Source organism: Parambassis ranga, chromosome 22 (assembly GCF_900634625.1).
Source record: "Parambassis ranga chromosome 22, fParRan2.1, whole genome shotgun sequence".
Taxonomy (NCBI): domain Eukaryota; kingdom Metazoa; phylum Chordata; class Actinopteri; family Ambassidae; genus Parambassis; species Parambassis ranga.
This window is the reverse complement of record NC_041042.1, coordinates 4,228,030-4,242,045: the sequence shown is the minus strand read 5'-3', so window position 1 is coordinate 4,242,045 and position 14,016 is coordinate 4,228,030. Positions and strand designations below refer to the sequence as shown.

At 41.5% G+C, this 14,016-nt stretch overlaps 2 protein-coding genes across 5 annotated transcripts in view; both read left to right on the top strand.

The window, feature by feature from the left end:
* rps6ka1 (ribosomal protein S6 kinase a, polypeptide 1) overlaps window positions 1-4,447 on the top strand; it is a 39,443-nt gene extending 34,996 nt beyond the window's left edge. For all 4 annotated transcript variants that reach the window (XM_028396226.1, XM_028396229.1, XM_028396227.1 and 1 more), the window contains 10 exons: window positions 88-190; window positions 633-763; window positions 1,053-1,178; window positions 1,265-1,354; window positions 1,436-1,594; window positions 1,696-1,857; window positions 1,942-2,018; window positions 2,092-2,209; window positions 2,316-2,453; window positions 2,620-4,447. In XM_028396226.1, coding sequence (XP_028252027.1) covers window positions 88-190; window positions 633-763; window positions 1,053-1,178; window positions 1,265-1,354; window positions 1,436-1,594; window positions 1,696-1,857; window positions 1,942-2,018; window positions 2,092-2,209; window positions 2,316-2,453; window positions 2,620-2,742 — 1,227 coding nt within the window. In that variant the 3' untranslated portion in view covers window positions 2,743-4,447. The remainder of the gene's footprint in view (window positions 1-87; window positions 191-632; window positions 764-1,052; window positions 1,179-1,264; window positions 1,355-1,435; window positions 1,595-1,695; window positions 1,858-1,941; window positions 2,019-2,091; window positions 2,210-2,315; window positions 2,454-2,619) is intronic.
* A 4,124-nt stretch (window positions 4,448-8,571) lies between these two features.
* On the top strand, window positions 8,572-9,603 carry LOC114427847 (TMF-regulated nuclear protein 1-like). The gene has a single exon (XM_028396054.1). The coding sequence runs from the start codon at window positions 8,624-8,626 to the stop codon at window positions 9,398-9,400; it is 777 nt and encodes a 258-aa protein (XP_028251855.1). The 5' UTR covers window positions 8,572-8,623; the 3' UTR covers window positions 9,401-9,603.
* Window positions 9,604-14,016: the final 4,413 nt, after the last annotated feature.

Sequence of the window (14,016 nt, the reverse complement as noted above, 5' to 3'; positions counted from 1 at the left end):
ATGAAAGCTCAAATATATGCAGCAGAAAAACAAGGAGGGAGAGGATCTTATTTCTAGTATTGATTATTCAATATTTTTTCTTTGTAGAAACTCTTCCGAAGAGAAATGAAGCCTCCTTTCAGACCAGCTGTGGCGCGTCCGGATGACACCTTCTACTTTGACTCCGAGTTCACTTCACGCACGCCTAAAGGTCCGAAGAATCCATAGTTTGTAGTTTATTTGAAGGTGGAGTAGTCAGTGTGTGTCTTTTAGCCTTACCCACCTAACCAATAACTGCTAAAATATTCTAAAAGGATTTATTATATACAGAAACTGCAGAATCAGCCAACTTTCCAGTGGCCCTTGAATGCATCATTTAGAGCCTTAAAAAGGCAAATGGTTAAATATGTACAGCAGATTTATTTATTTAGAGGATGTATGCATTGAAAACAAAGACATGTTTAAACTGTGTTTGCTTTCATATTGGTGCAGGACAAATCAATACTGTGCATTATTTATTTCAAGGAGACACATCAGTGATCAAAGCACCATTAAAGTCCATTTAAATGTTCAATTTGTGCTCATATAAAAAGCAGACACACAAAGTGTTTAATACACATCTAATACTTCACATTCTTTTCTTATTTTTAAAGACTCCCCTGGTGTGCCCCCCAGTGCCGGAGCTCACCAGCTCTTTAGAGGCTTCAGCTTTGTTGCTTCGACCCTGTTGGAGGAGGAAGGTGTGGTGGAGCCTGTGCAGCCTCCGCCACACCCAGTGGTTCAGGTCAGCTGTTAGCCACATTCATTCAGTTGTTCCGAGGCGTCTGTTGGTTCTCACTGGTGATACATTAGGAGGGGAAGAAGGCCAGAGTGTGTGTGTGTGTGTGTGTGTAAGGTTAAGAAACAGGAGCAAGATTCTGTTAATGCCTGGCCGAGGTGGTGTTCACTATGTGTTAGACTCTAGAAATAGATTCAGTTATTTCCCAGAAAACCATCCCTCTACCTCGCCGCCTCTGTCACTGTCAGCGTGTCACGCCTCCGACACTCTCTAAATCTCTACTCTTCCTATGCAGCAGTTACATGGCAAGAATATGCTGTTCAGCGACGGCTACATACTGAAGGAAGACATCGGCATGGGCTCGTTCTCTGTCTGTAAACGATGCATTCACAAGGCCACCAATACTGAATATGCTGTCAAGGTACGAACACACACACAGACAAATGATCACAGGATATATAGATCAAGAGAGTGAACGATCTCAAACTGAATGTGTCTGATTGTCAGATGATTGACAAGACCAGCACAGATCCCTCTGAGGAGATCGAGATTCTGCTTCGATACGGACAGCACCCTAACATCATAACGCTGAAGGATGTAAGTCTAAACGCACACAGCTTGTCGCCATCTTGGTTGTTCAAAGCTGAATATAATAGCTTGTGTGTGTCTCTGTCTCAGGTGTATGACAACAGTAAGCAGGTGTTCCTGGTGACGGAACTGATGCGTGGAGGAGAGCTGCTGGATCGGATCCTCAAGCAGAAGTTCTTCTCGGAAAGAGAGGCCAGCGCCGTGCTTCACACCATCACCAGGACTGTGGAGTACCTCCACTCGCAGGGGGTGAGGAGGGGACATATTGATCACAACTAATACGTTGCGATTACAGTATCAAATGCATATATCTTTGCATCAATAATTCATGTATGCGTTTTGTTTCCCAGGTGGTGCACAGAGACCTGAAGCCCAGCAACATCCTCTATGTTGACGAATCAGGGAATCCTGAGTCCATCAGGATCTGTGACTTTGGCTTCGCTAAGCAGCTGCGTGCCAACAACGGCCTGCTGATGACCCCGTGCTATACTGCTAACTTTGTAGCTCCTGAGGTGACTATACAGTCATTGTCATACTTGTAAGGGTTAATATTGTCCAGGCTTTTTGAATAAAGTGTGTCATGTTGTCCGTCACAGGTGTTGAAGCGTCAGGGCTATGATGAGGGATGTGACATCTGGAGTCTGGGAGTCTTACTGTACACCATGCTGGCTGGGTAAATAGCAACTTCCTTTGTTGGTTTTTCTTTTGTCAGGCTCTCTGTATTCATCATGTGTCTCTCCTGTCAGCTTCACTCCTTTCGCCAACGGGCCAGAGGACACCCCGAATGAGATCCTGAACAGAATAGGCAATGGTCATTTCAGCCTGACAGGAGGCAACTGGGATACGGTCTCTGATGCTGCCAAGGTTAGAGCCCCAGATCTGTCTGCCAGCTCCTTCACTGCTATTCCTCAAGAGATGATGCTGGTTTCTTTATCAAGTTTTTTTTTTTTTTGGCTACTTTTTCTTTCAGGATCTGGTCTCTAAGATGCTTCATGTGGACCCACATCAGAGACTGACCGCTAGGCAGGTTCTCAAGCACCCCTGGATTGTCCAGAGAGATAAACTGCCTAACAGCCAGCTCCCACACCAGGACCCTAAGCTGGTCAAGGTAACGCATCTCAGTGCATCCTGTAAACATAGACATAACATAAAACTAGCATTCACTGTGTGAAAACTTTTTTGACTGCATCTTCTCCTGTGTTGAGCCCTCTTATTGTCTGATGTCCTAAATAATAATAATAATAATAAATCACCATACTGCTGTTAACTCACAGGGTGCAATGGCCGCCACCTACTCTGCCCTGAAGAACTCCCAGCCCACCCCAGAGCTCAAGCCCATTGAGAGCTCCTTCCTGGCTCAGAGGCGTGTCAAGAAGCTTCCCTCCACCTCCCTGTAGACACTTAAAAAAACAGCCAATCAGCTCACTGGAGTCTGACCAACACGACACCTACTCCTGGCTCCAAACCACCCAGTCAGCTTGCTCAGGTGGGTAGGACTTTTAGTGTCCACCCACCAACACCAGCCAAGGAACACTGACTGTGGTCCTGCCCCCATCTCGTGACATCAGTTGTCCCGCTCTTGCTGTCATCCTCCTCGTGTGGGCTGCTGTTAGCCAATCTCCTTTGGACAAAATGATCATGAAGATGGATGAGGGGAGGGTAGAAGGGCAAAGTCTATTAAAAAAAATGGTTGCAGGTTTTTGGCAGATGTATTAGTGCTGTGTGAGTGTATGTGCGAGTGTGTGAGCGTGTTCGTGCATGACCTGCCTCGGAGTGGATGCAGCCATGTTTTTTTTTTTTTTTTTTTTGATCCTCATCGTCGCTGTAATGGGTTGTCATTCTCGCTGCACGCCTTTCCGTCTGCTTGTTTTGTCGTCCGTCTTCCTGTTTCTTATTCGTAGAGATGATGAGCTTTATATTTACCAGTCGTGCTGCCAAATCAACCACAGTACTGTCCGACTGCTGTTAAATGTTTTTTCATTATGAATATGAATATTACACATTTGTTGCCATATATGCCTATTAGGCTTTGGTACAGCCCAGAATATGTGGATTCTGGGAAACCTTTTGATTCATTGTCATTTACAGAGAGGGTGTGTTTATGTGTGTATGTGTGTATGTGTGTGTGTGTATGTGTGTGTCCGTTGCATGACTTGCAGGGTGTATCTGTACTGTCTCGCGGGATGCTGCAGAGTCATGTGCATGGTCTGGTGACGTGATGATGATGTCATGTGGCTTCCTTGTTTCGCTTCTCTCCCCCCTTCCTTTTTTTTCCTCTGCTTGGTCAATCTGCTGGCAACCATATGAGATTATTTTTTATTACTACAAAAATCTAGTAAAAAAAAAAATAGGTGGCTTTCTGTGAAAGAAAACCTGCCCAAGGAATAACGTGGCATGTTAAAGATTCGATATTTGCTTTGTTTTCTCTGTTTTCTTTCCACTGTGTTTCTTGGATAATGCATATTGAATGCCGTTTCCTGTGTTGGCTGCTTTCGTTGTTGATTGTTCCTTTTTTTTTTTTGCTTTTGTTTTTTTTTTGTCCAAAGAAAGTGGTGATTTAAAATAGTGAAAGACATGCTGAGCACACCAGAGCCTGTGGACTTGATGCCGCACAGGTCTGTCCTTCTGTTTTGAAAATGTAACTTTCTTTCTTAAACTTGTCCAGTTACTAGTTAATATTATCACATAGACCTGATTTTCTTTTTCTTTTTTTCATTTCTGACATCTTTCCTTGTTTACATTTTCTAAATTTAAATCCTCCAAAAAGAAGATTTAATGTGTCAGTGTAAGTTGCTTCACAGGTCCTGCTTTCAGCTCAGTGCCTAGGCCTACAGGTGAGGCAGAATGTCTTGCATGGTTAACACATGATTTAAAAAAACAAAACAAAACATAAGATATTGTACATGTGTAGAAGGAAAGACCTGTGTGGCTGAATAATCTCTGAACCAGCTGTCTTACCTCAAAAGGGATCAAAGTTATATTATAATTCTTGTTTGGTGGCAACGGTCTCCCTCCTTTGATTAAATTTATGGTGAGATGTTATTGTATGATAAAGATAAAGATTTTTATATCTTACAATATTAAATTGAGTTGCTATGACAATTTTTGTCTTTTTTTTCCTTTTATTTCATAATTTGACCCCCCCTGCCATGGTATTCTTCTAAATATTCAAATTAAAAATATTCTTTTATGATGCGATATTCTACAAGATTTTCACTATACACATACAGTAAAGAGCAATCAAGAACAATTCTACCAGGTGAATGGTCCGATAAATATAAAGTGCTGTGTCCTACACTTTTAAAATATAGCCTACGAGGTCAAAATGGCTATTTAAGGTGATCATGAAATAGGAAAAATCTGAAGAAAGAGAAGATTATATGTGTGTGAGTGTGGGGGTTATGGATTGTCTGAATGATCTTATCTCATACATCAGGCCATGTCTGGGCCAAGGTAAGCTGATCCTCCTCAGAATCTGATGAGAAATAAATACATCTTGGGGAAAAATGTACCACTGATACTATGAAAATTAGAGCTATAATTCATCAATATGTATGGTGGGAAAAATGCATGGTGCATGATGGTGGTTATGGTCTCACTGTACGTCGTTTACGCAAGTTCTGACCAGTCCAATCAATGTCACGTTATAGTCAATGTCATTTAATTCACACTTCTATAATAACTTAACAGCTATTAGGGCACTATAAAAATATAATGTCGGCATACAAAAATAATTATTCTGACAGTAAGATGATATTATTAAGACATTGTGTCAAAATAAACAAAAATGTAAATTGACAACTAAGAGAGGGGAGTAGAAGGGGGATGAAATCAGAAAGATTCCTTTCTCACAGATAGGCAGTGTGTTAAAAATGAAAGGGCACATCGGGCACATTATCTGTAAGACGGGGTATGAAAATTGATGTTTGCAGAGGTACAGCAAAGGACTGCTGCATTGCTGTCATTGTGTGCTACCACAGATGGTCACTAGAGGGACATAAGAACCAAGTTTCTAATTTATGCACCAATCTACTGTGCTGTTTTGTCAAAGCAGTCTGACAAGTCAAGACAATGAGTTTTGAATTGTCTTTTAATCTTGTATCTAATCTATAGGTAAATATAGAGATGTATGCCGACATTTTAACTCTAGATTCAGTTAATACTATCTATATATAAATGACCCCATCTGCTCTCCTTGCATGTAGCATTTTAGCTGTCAGGTTGCTTCACCTCCTCCCCCTGTGCACTGCTGTCCGCTGCTATAAAGCTTAGCTGTGAGTATCAACTTGTAGTATCAGCACATTTCTCCTCCTGCCTTTGAATGTACAGCAGCGTTTACTCACATAACAAGACACACACACACTGTGGGAATGCTGAACATCTGAGGATTTATGCTAAGAAGATGCACACAATGTACCAGTAATTCACACTGCGATGAATGCCTTCCTGCTAACACACTCCATTCAGCCTGCAGCAGCAAGAGGCAGCATCTGATATTGATTATGGAACAGCGGAAAACTAGCATCATCACCCTTGTCTGTCTTGAAGTAGAAAAAGCGCTGTGCTCCTTTTTTCCTGGTGCTGTCTCCTCATTTTTACTGCACCTATCAGCTGGAGAGGTGTTTTTTGTTTTTTTTTAACAGTGCAAATGTGTGTCTGTGTGTGTCCTTGTCTGATTTGAGCTGTACAAGAAAGGTTGTCAAGGGCTGAATATTAGAGCAGATATCTATTTAAGGAAGTGTGGGTCAAGTAGATTACATATAAACCAATATGAATAAAAATTTATTACAAATAAATTAAATTACATTTTGCATGGATATACAAGTACAAACTGAAAGAGCAGAAGTCCATAGATCATGAGCCTCAGACTGAAAAAACATAGGGGTATACTCTTACTTCTTTTCTTCAAATTTTTGACATTCCAAAAAACTTTTTCTGGATTTTCTGAACTACAGAATGTGTTTGTTTATTGTATGCTGACACATTTGTTAGTAAAAAGCTGAACAAAGGCCTTACTGTTATTCGACCCCCCAGACTGAAAAACCATAGGGTATACACCCATACCTGTTTTCAGCAATCTTTTAACATTCCAAATTACAAAATGTGTTTGTTTATGTTATGCTGACATATTTCTCTGTAAAAAGCTGGAAGAACCCCCCATACTGTTACATGACCTGGAGACTGAAAAAACAGAATTGTGGCATTCATTATGGAGAGACTGTAGCTATAGCACGTAGGTCCAATAACAAAACACCACTCGGGTTCAGTTCAGGGAGACAATTTCTTCCAATCACACCCCTACTGTCTTCAAGTCCCCCCAAGCAAGTTGATAGAGTCCCCAGTCGGAGTCCTGGCTGCGCCATACTGGGCAACGCTGATCTTCACACTGAAATTTTCACAAATTTCTACCGTTTTTTTTCTCTTAAAATAAGAGAAAAAATATATTTATATAATGAAATATAACCTTGTTTTTGTAAGCATAAAATTCTCTATTTTTAAGAGAATCTCCAAAACTCACACTCACTTTCCCTCAACAGAAAGGATAATCAGACACACAGATGCTCTTTCACATGTGTGTTCATAGGCAAACCTAAAATACAAACACACCACCCAGATTAAAGTAATCTGGAGCAGAGAGTTCAGCATGAGACTAAAAAAAAACTTTCATCGCACTGTTAGTTATAAAGAGAGAGAAGAGAGGTTAATGGAATTGGGTAAGGGATAATGGAGTTTGGAAGGATTTAGCCCTAAAATGCAATTAAATCTGCATTGTTAATGAAAGAACAAATGGTCTTCTCTCTCTCTCTCTCTCTGTGTATGTGGTGGTGGTGGGGCAGTTGAGAGGGCAGTGACTGTTATGTCAAAACTCTTGCAGGTCAAGTCTTGCTGCTCAAGATGTTTGCCAATTTTGATGGCCATCTGTGTGAGCAGGATTAGAGTGAGTAGTTTTCAAATGTGGAGTTTTATGTAACCAATAGCGTCTTCCAAAAATGGGCATCATGTTAAAAAAAAAAATACTACACTGAGGCATCTTGTGTCGATCCCTGATGTGTTTATTCAAGAAGGAGAATGATGCTGCAGGAGGATGTTCCATGTATGTAGCTTGTTTTGAAAAATGTGCATATAAAATCCATTCTCCTTTCTCTCTTCCCTTTGCTACATTCTGCATTTTCCCCTCTCTCTCTCTCTCTCTCTCTCTTCTCTCTGGAGATCAGTCAAGCTAAAAGCAGCAGGAAGAAAGTGCTGCTACTGCTAATGCCACGCCAATCCCGGCATAAAATGCAAAAAGCAAAGACTTAAATATGCATGCACATAGATATTAACACCCCCCCCCACCCCCACCTCTGGCCTGCTAAAAGCTTCTATTGTTTCGATCCACTCTGGTGGGAAAGCATCACTCCTTTAGGGCCCTAAATGCACCAGGGTTATTAACGAGTTGTGGATGTGTGCGTGTTTTGTGCTGTTACTTTGCATATCACTTCTACAGTGCAGCCGGAAAGGCAAGTCAATACTTGTCTAGACAGGGAGAGCAAGCTGGATATTACTGTAAGATGTGATATTATACCATGTATGGAATCAGTTCTGTAAATATAGTGTCAGTACTGAAAAACATGTGTTTAATTTCACTGCTAACTAAGATTTACTGCTGAATTAGGCGTTTCTAATACAGTCAAATGGCTATTTTTAATAACACTGGTTTAAAGTTTTTCATGTTATTTAAAGCCTCCCAATTCACAGGTGCAACCGAAATTCAGCTACAGACACCAATGTCTTTAAGAAGACTGCACTGTGGGCATCATGTTCAAACTAGAGAGGAATTGTGAAAGACAACGCTGAACAGCAAGGTGATAAAGGGACAGAGAAGCAGTAACATCACCCCACCCTCATGCTTGATGTAAAAGCATTGTTGCTAGGGGCAACCATGCGAGTGAGAGAATAGAAGAATTGTGAGAATGGAGAGACCAGCTGGTAGGAAGGATGGCAGCAGAGAAAAAAATGAGTGTAACACCATCACGAAGAGAGAAAGAGACGTGACACTTCTGTCCTCACTCCGCCTCACTTGACTGAGCAGAGCCTCAGATGATGACGACAAAGCAAAACAGTCAAGCAGAGGACACAACAGCCTGCCAGCATCAGCAGCACAGAGGAAGGCTGCCCAATCATCAGCTGACATGCTTATGACTTCAGCAGCCAATGAGATGCCAGCAGGCTCCCTCCCCTGCACAAGCACTCAGACGCAGAGACAGCACCAGCTTGGCTCAGATATCTTATTAATGAATGGAGCCGTTCCCAGGCTGCATCACTGCACATCTCAGCGCGCTCTGCTCAGCTGCTCTCTCCTCTGACAGTGGGGAAAAAAAAAAGGGGGGGAAACGCCAACAGTCACAGCAGCCGCACAGGAGGAGACAAACCCCGGCTATGAAGGGACGACAAAGACACACTGCAACCCACGATGAGAACACAACTGAGGATATGGCAGCAGCTATCAAAAGCACGGACCCACAGCCTGATCTTCCTCCACTGGATTCACCATCTCCATCCTCTTCTTCTTCTCCCCCTCTTCCTCCATTAGCCATGCCACCATCTACATCTGCCTCCGCTCTGCTGGCACTGGCGTCACCAGCCACCAGGCGCTCCATTTCCATGGGGGACTTCCGGAGGGTAACAGGGGCTCTGCTGACGGGTTCAGAGCCCCCATCCACTTCTGCCACGGCCCCTTCCTCCAAACTTGTTACCCCCAGCTCCAGCATGGAGTTTGAGGCAGCTCGGCGGCGCCTCCTGGAGGTGGAGGAGCGCCAACGTGTCATCAGAGAAATGGAGCAGCGGTTGGAGGAACTCAGGGAGATGTTCGTTCGCTCAGAGCAGGAGGTGGTGATTCATGGGGAGATAGTGTCACGGATATCTAGCACAGCCCAGCAGGGAGAGCTGTACGTGGCGGAGAACACCCAACGGTTGAAGAAGGGCATGAGGTTCAAGAAGCATCGACCGACCATCGTCTTTACCTCCATGCTTGGACTTCGCACGTGCCTCCCTTGGCCTGTGAAGCTCAAATAAGACAACAGAAGCTTGCATTTCATCCATCACTTTAGAAATATGACCGGGAGAATAGACCTCCAGTCTTTAGCTATCTCATCAACACGCTGCTCTCCAGTTTTCCACATTTCTGCTCTTGTATCCCGAGGCTGGTCCTCCACGGCTTTAGAGTGCCTACAGTATTCACAGATGCTAGTAAAGTGTTTCCTGTTCAGTGTGTTTGTGAGGAAATGATCTGGCTTGAAAGCCATTTAAAGCCAGAAGCAGTGCAATGTGTCATTATGTCTTGATTGTTTTTCACTGATGCTTTGCTGCCTTTGGTATGAAGGAGTGATTCAGGTGGTATCCATGGTGCATGCATGAGTCATTCTTCAGGTGATGTGGAAGGGAGAGGGTCAGAATGACCTGCAAGGGATCGTGTAACTTATGCAGCAGTGCACATTGGGGATTATGTAATGTAACCTTTTTGTCAGTAAGGAAAAGCGAGAGTGGAGTAGTAAAAAAAATGATTGAAAAGACAGACAGCTTTAAAGAACCTGCCGCTTCGGTCTGATAGGAGAGAGAGGAGTGAAGGGTAGTGAAAGAGAACCACAGCTAAAGATCACTGCACTGTTATATAAACCCATGGATGCAGAAAAAAAAAACATGCACAAATTGTGGAACCCACTTGGCTGATACACATAAAGAAAAATGTGCCTTGGCTTCTCTGAGAACACACTACATCTGTTTTTTTTGGCAGCACCAACAAGGGAAAAAAAAATAAAGCAAGGCAGCAGGACAGATATTCATGCTGGGACAATTCCACCTGTGGCCTCTTTTCATCCAGTCACCTAGCAACCACTCATCTCTCCATCCCAAATCCGCTTCCACAAACATACAGAATGTATCCAGCGGAGTGCTGTTACTATGAAAAGGATTGTGAAGTTAATACATTTGCTTAAAAATTAATCAGAGCTACAGGCTGTATAGTCAAAAAAAAAATACTGACATTTATTTGATGATTAGAGGCTTCACTTTGTTTACTGTTGCATGCATCAGCGATCAGAGCTAGGGCAGGCCACCACTATTAGCTGACAGTGTCTTTGACAAGCTATTTAGAGTACTGTGTGTAAAACAAGAGCTTCACTGGTATCACTCTTATTATCTGAAATGTGTTTTAATTCAGGGCTTGTAATCCTTTCACTCGTGCACAGCACCATCTTTGTCCTATATAGCACAAGATGGCCTATTTTATACTTATAGATCACAGTCATTTTTTTTGCCCTATTTCTTCACTTCCTTGCTCCCATTTCTTTTCTCCGTGGATTAAGCAATCTCCTGCATTCATTTATTCCACACCCAATCCCTTTGCTTTAGCTGCATTTGTGTGCGTAGAATGCACAGCCAATACACCAGGGATGTCTATTTTTGGCATCTGAAGGTTATAGCAGAGAAGGAGAGAGAGAGAGAGAGAGATTCAGAGATTCAATCTCAGCACATAGATGGAGGAAAAAGGAGTGCAATGTTATGTATGTGCACTACTTTAAATGTGACATTTCTTGCAAGTGCCCAATCCCTGGTGGTGCTTTGTTTGCTCTCCTATCGTAAAAAGACCTCACCAGAGAACAAAGGCTGTTTACAAGAGAGGCACATGATTGGACTGTATCCATAAAATACTCACATGCAATTACAGTAAGTTTCCTGCAATTGAGAAATGTTACTAAATCATTTGAAATATTGGAAAAGCTATTTCTTGCCCTGCAGACAAAGAGAGGAGAAATCACAAAAGTTATTTTTATGTAAATCAATTAGAATGAGGCGTTGTGGTCAGTTTTGGGCATTTTTACATTTTTGACATTAAGGGCTTAAATGATCAAAGCTTCTAAGAAGCGTAGTTAAAGGGACAGTCTGTCAGTTTTATAGTTTCTGTCAGGGAGGGTTAGCTTGAAAAAAAAAGGATGTAATAGAGTGATGTCATCTGCGTATGGTGTGTTCCAAATGTGGAAGTCAGAATCTTAAGCAGATTTTGTACCAAAACACCAATTTCCAACTCTAAAAAAAATCCAAGATGGCTGTTGTTAATTAGCACATCTAACTGCTACAGTGTTTGTATGTGCAAAATACTGTGAACTTTGCTAACAACACCTTGAATTATAGGAGCATGATATTAGTTACGCTGACCTGTGAGGTTAATGTAATGGAAGCAACATTATTTAAGGCAACACATGATAAACTGTGGACTTGAAAGAGGCGGGTTTTTAGGATGCTGAGAGTCCTCGTCACTGTTCGCTATGATGACCTTATCATTGAATGTCAACTATATAAGCATTCCACATGGCCAAAGTTAACTGCTTACTGTCTTTGTGCACATCTATACCAAACAATATCCAGATAGTTGCTAGAAAAATGCTTTTGCAGAGGTCTCATATAGGCCTTAAACATGTACTCATGGTCCTATGTATATATTTGCTTTTAACATGCCTTATGCAGTAATTGAGCATTGGCAATTACAGTTATGATGGTAATGATTAAGGATTTATAAAACGGGGAACTCACAACCGTCATAAACCTCATCCAGACACATCTTTATCAGAGCAAGAAGAGAACACTGCTGTTGGACTGCACCTTTTTGTGTTTTATAGGAATTTTAAAAACAAAACAAAAAAAGACTACATTACCCAAAGATCTCTGGGCCCACTTGCAGATTGAATGTATTGTTAATTACTCAAGTTTTTGTGTTGTTTTTCTCCTGACTATATAATCACATATATCTCCTTTGAGCCTGTGGTTGGCAGTTAATGCTTTTGTATTTTCAATGCCGCTGGAATAAACTTCCAACTACACCTGCGGCTCTCACAGCCCTTTACTGACACAAATGCTGGCTGCTAACCACAGGTCCAAAACCTTCTTTTATTGATCTTTTTTTTTTTTTTAATATTTTGTGTTTGTTAATGTGTAATGTGGTATGAGATATGTTTATGTTTAAGAGCACAGAACGTATTGTTTCTCTATAGCAGGTGTTTATTACCTTTATTTAAAGTATGCTGACTGAGAGCTGTATAATGTAGTATGAATGTCAACTTTAGAGAAATTTAAGTAAATGCAGGTTTGGTGCTTTTAATGTTAAATAAAAGCTAGTTGCAGAGTAGCAACTAGCTCAAATGAAGGTTAATTTCCAAACCTTGATGTAACTGATGTACTGACACTGCTTTTGCTTTCTGCTACAAATAATGAATGTCCTGTCTTATGCTTATTAGCTTCTACTGATTAAGTTTTCTCAACACTTATTTACTTGAGCACAGAGCTACAATGTAAAAAAACTAGAAAGTATTAAAATATATTTCTTTTTTGTAAGATAGGCTGAATTATTAGAATAAATGGACCTAATGAATCATTTTTTAGACTAAATGTTGTCTTTTCTGGATACTGCCAGCATAAATATGTTGTGAGATCTATTAGGGTCACCTTGCAGCAGCAGCAGCAGCCTGGTCAGCAGTGATGTAACAAGATCCTGCAGGGCCTGAAAGGAACAAACTGTGAAAAAAAGCTGCACAGATTTAGTCTGCCTTATTTTCTATCCTATCACTGTGTCATTTGCTTGTCCATTACTGCCCTTTCTCAGCTGATTACTTGGTTAAATGAAGGTTAGATCACCCTGTGTTTCAAAAGTGCAGAATTACTAAATGCATCCTACTTCCAAGTGCTCATTTTTGCAAGCCAGGATTAAGCTGATGTTTTTTGCTGTTGCTCACTTAATGAAAGGCATTATGGGTATGCATCTTAGCATGTTGGATATTAGAAAGTTGGAAAAGCTGCTTTTATGTTTTGTTTATTTTTTGAGCTTACGGACCCATATAAAGTTGATGCATAAAACTGCTAATAATGGATGTGGGCCACACTTCTGTGGCATATAAATCCACAGATTAGTGCAGGTTCTACTCTTCACTTGATGGATTATTATTATATTGAGTGTGCATATTACATTCAGTTATGTGCATGCATGTGGCTATGGTGATGATACATTTATTATGCAATGATGTAACATTATGCAGATGTGCATTACTGCAGGCCTAACATGGAGGTACAGCATGGGCTACTCAGTTGGCAGAATAAGTTGTGGCATTATTATCCTGGCTGTTAGAGAGGTGGCTGGTTATGTAAAGTGACAGGTTGGAATTTCATCATCATGGCTGGGCTCTGGGACAGAGAGTCAGGGCTAAGCGACGTCCGGATGGAGACTAAATGAGGCTGGAAGCTGCAGGGAAAACTGCCAAGAGAAAGGGCTGAAGAGATTAGGCTTTAGGAAGGACATACATATACTCTCAGTTTGGGAGAGGGAATGTCAGAAAATGATTACTAAAATGTAGACATACAACTTCTTTTTTTGGTCTTTAGAGCAGAAAAGAAGATACTTTAACAGTCTATAACATACAGTGGTGCTCGAAAGTTTCTGAACCCTTTAGAATTTTCTACATTTATGTGTAAACGTCAGCCCAAGTCCTGACAGTGGAAGATGACAACCCAATCAAACAAATGAACCTCCACATGGTCACGCACAACGGAGTTTGCCCCGATATGCATGCACAGACAAACACACACACTGACTGCACTAAGTTAAGCTAGTGGTTGTGCTGCCAGACTAGACAGTAGCACTGATC

Bases quoted from the DNA above. Each gene is read 5' to 3' on its own strand.
- LOC114427847 (XM_028396054.1), top strand. From the start codon at position 8,624: ATGGAGCCGTTCCCAGGCTGCATCACTGCACATCTCAGCGCGCTCTGC.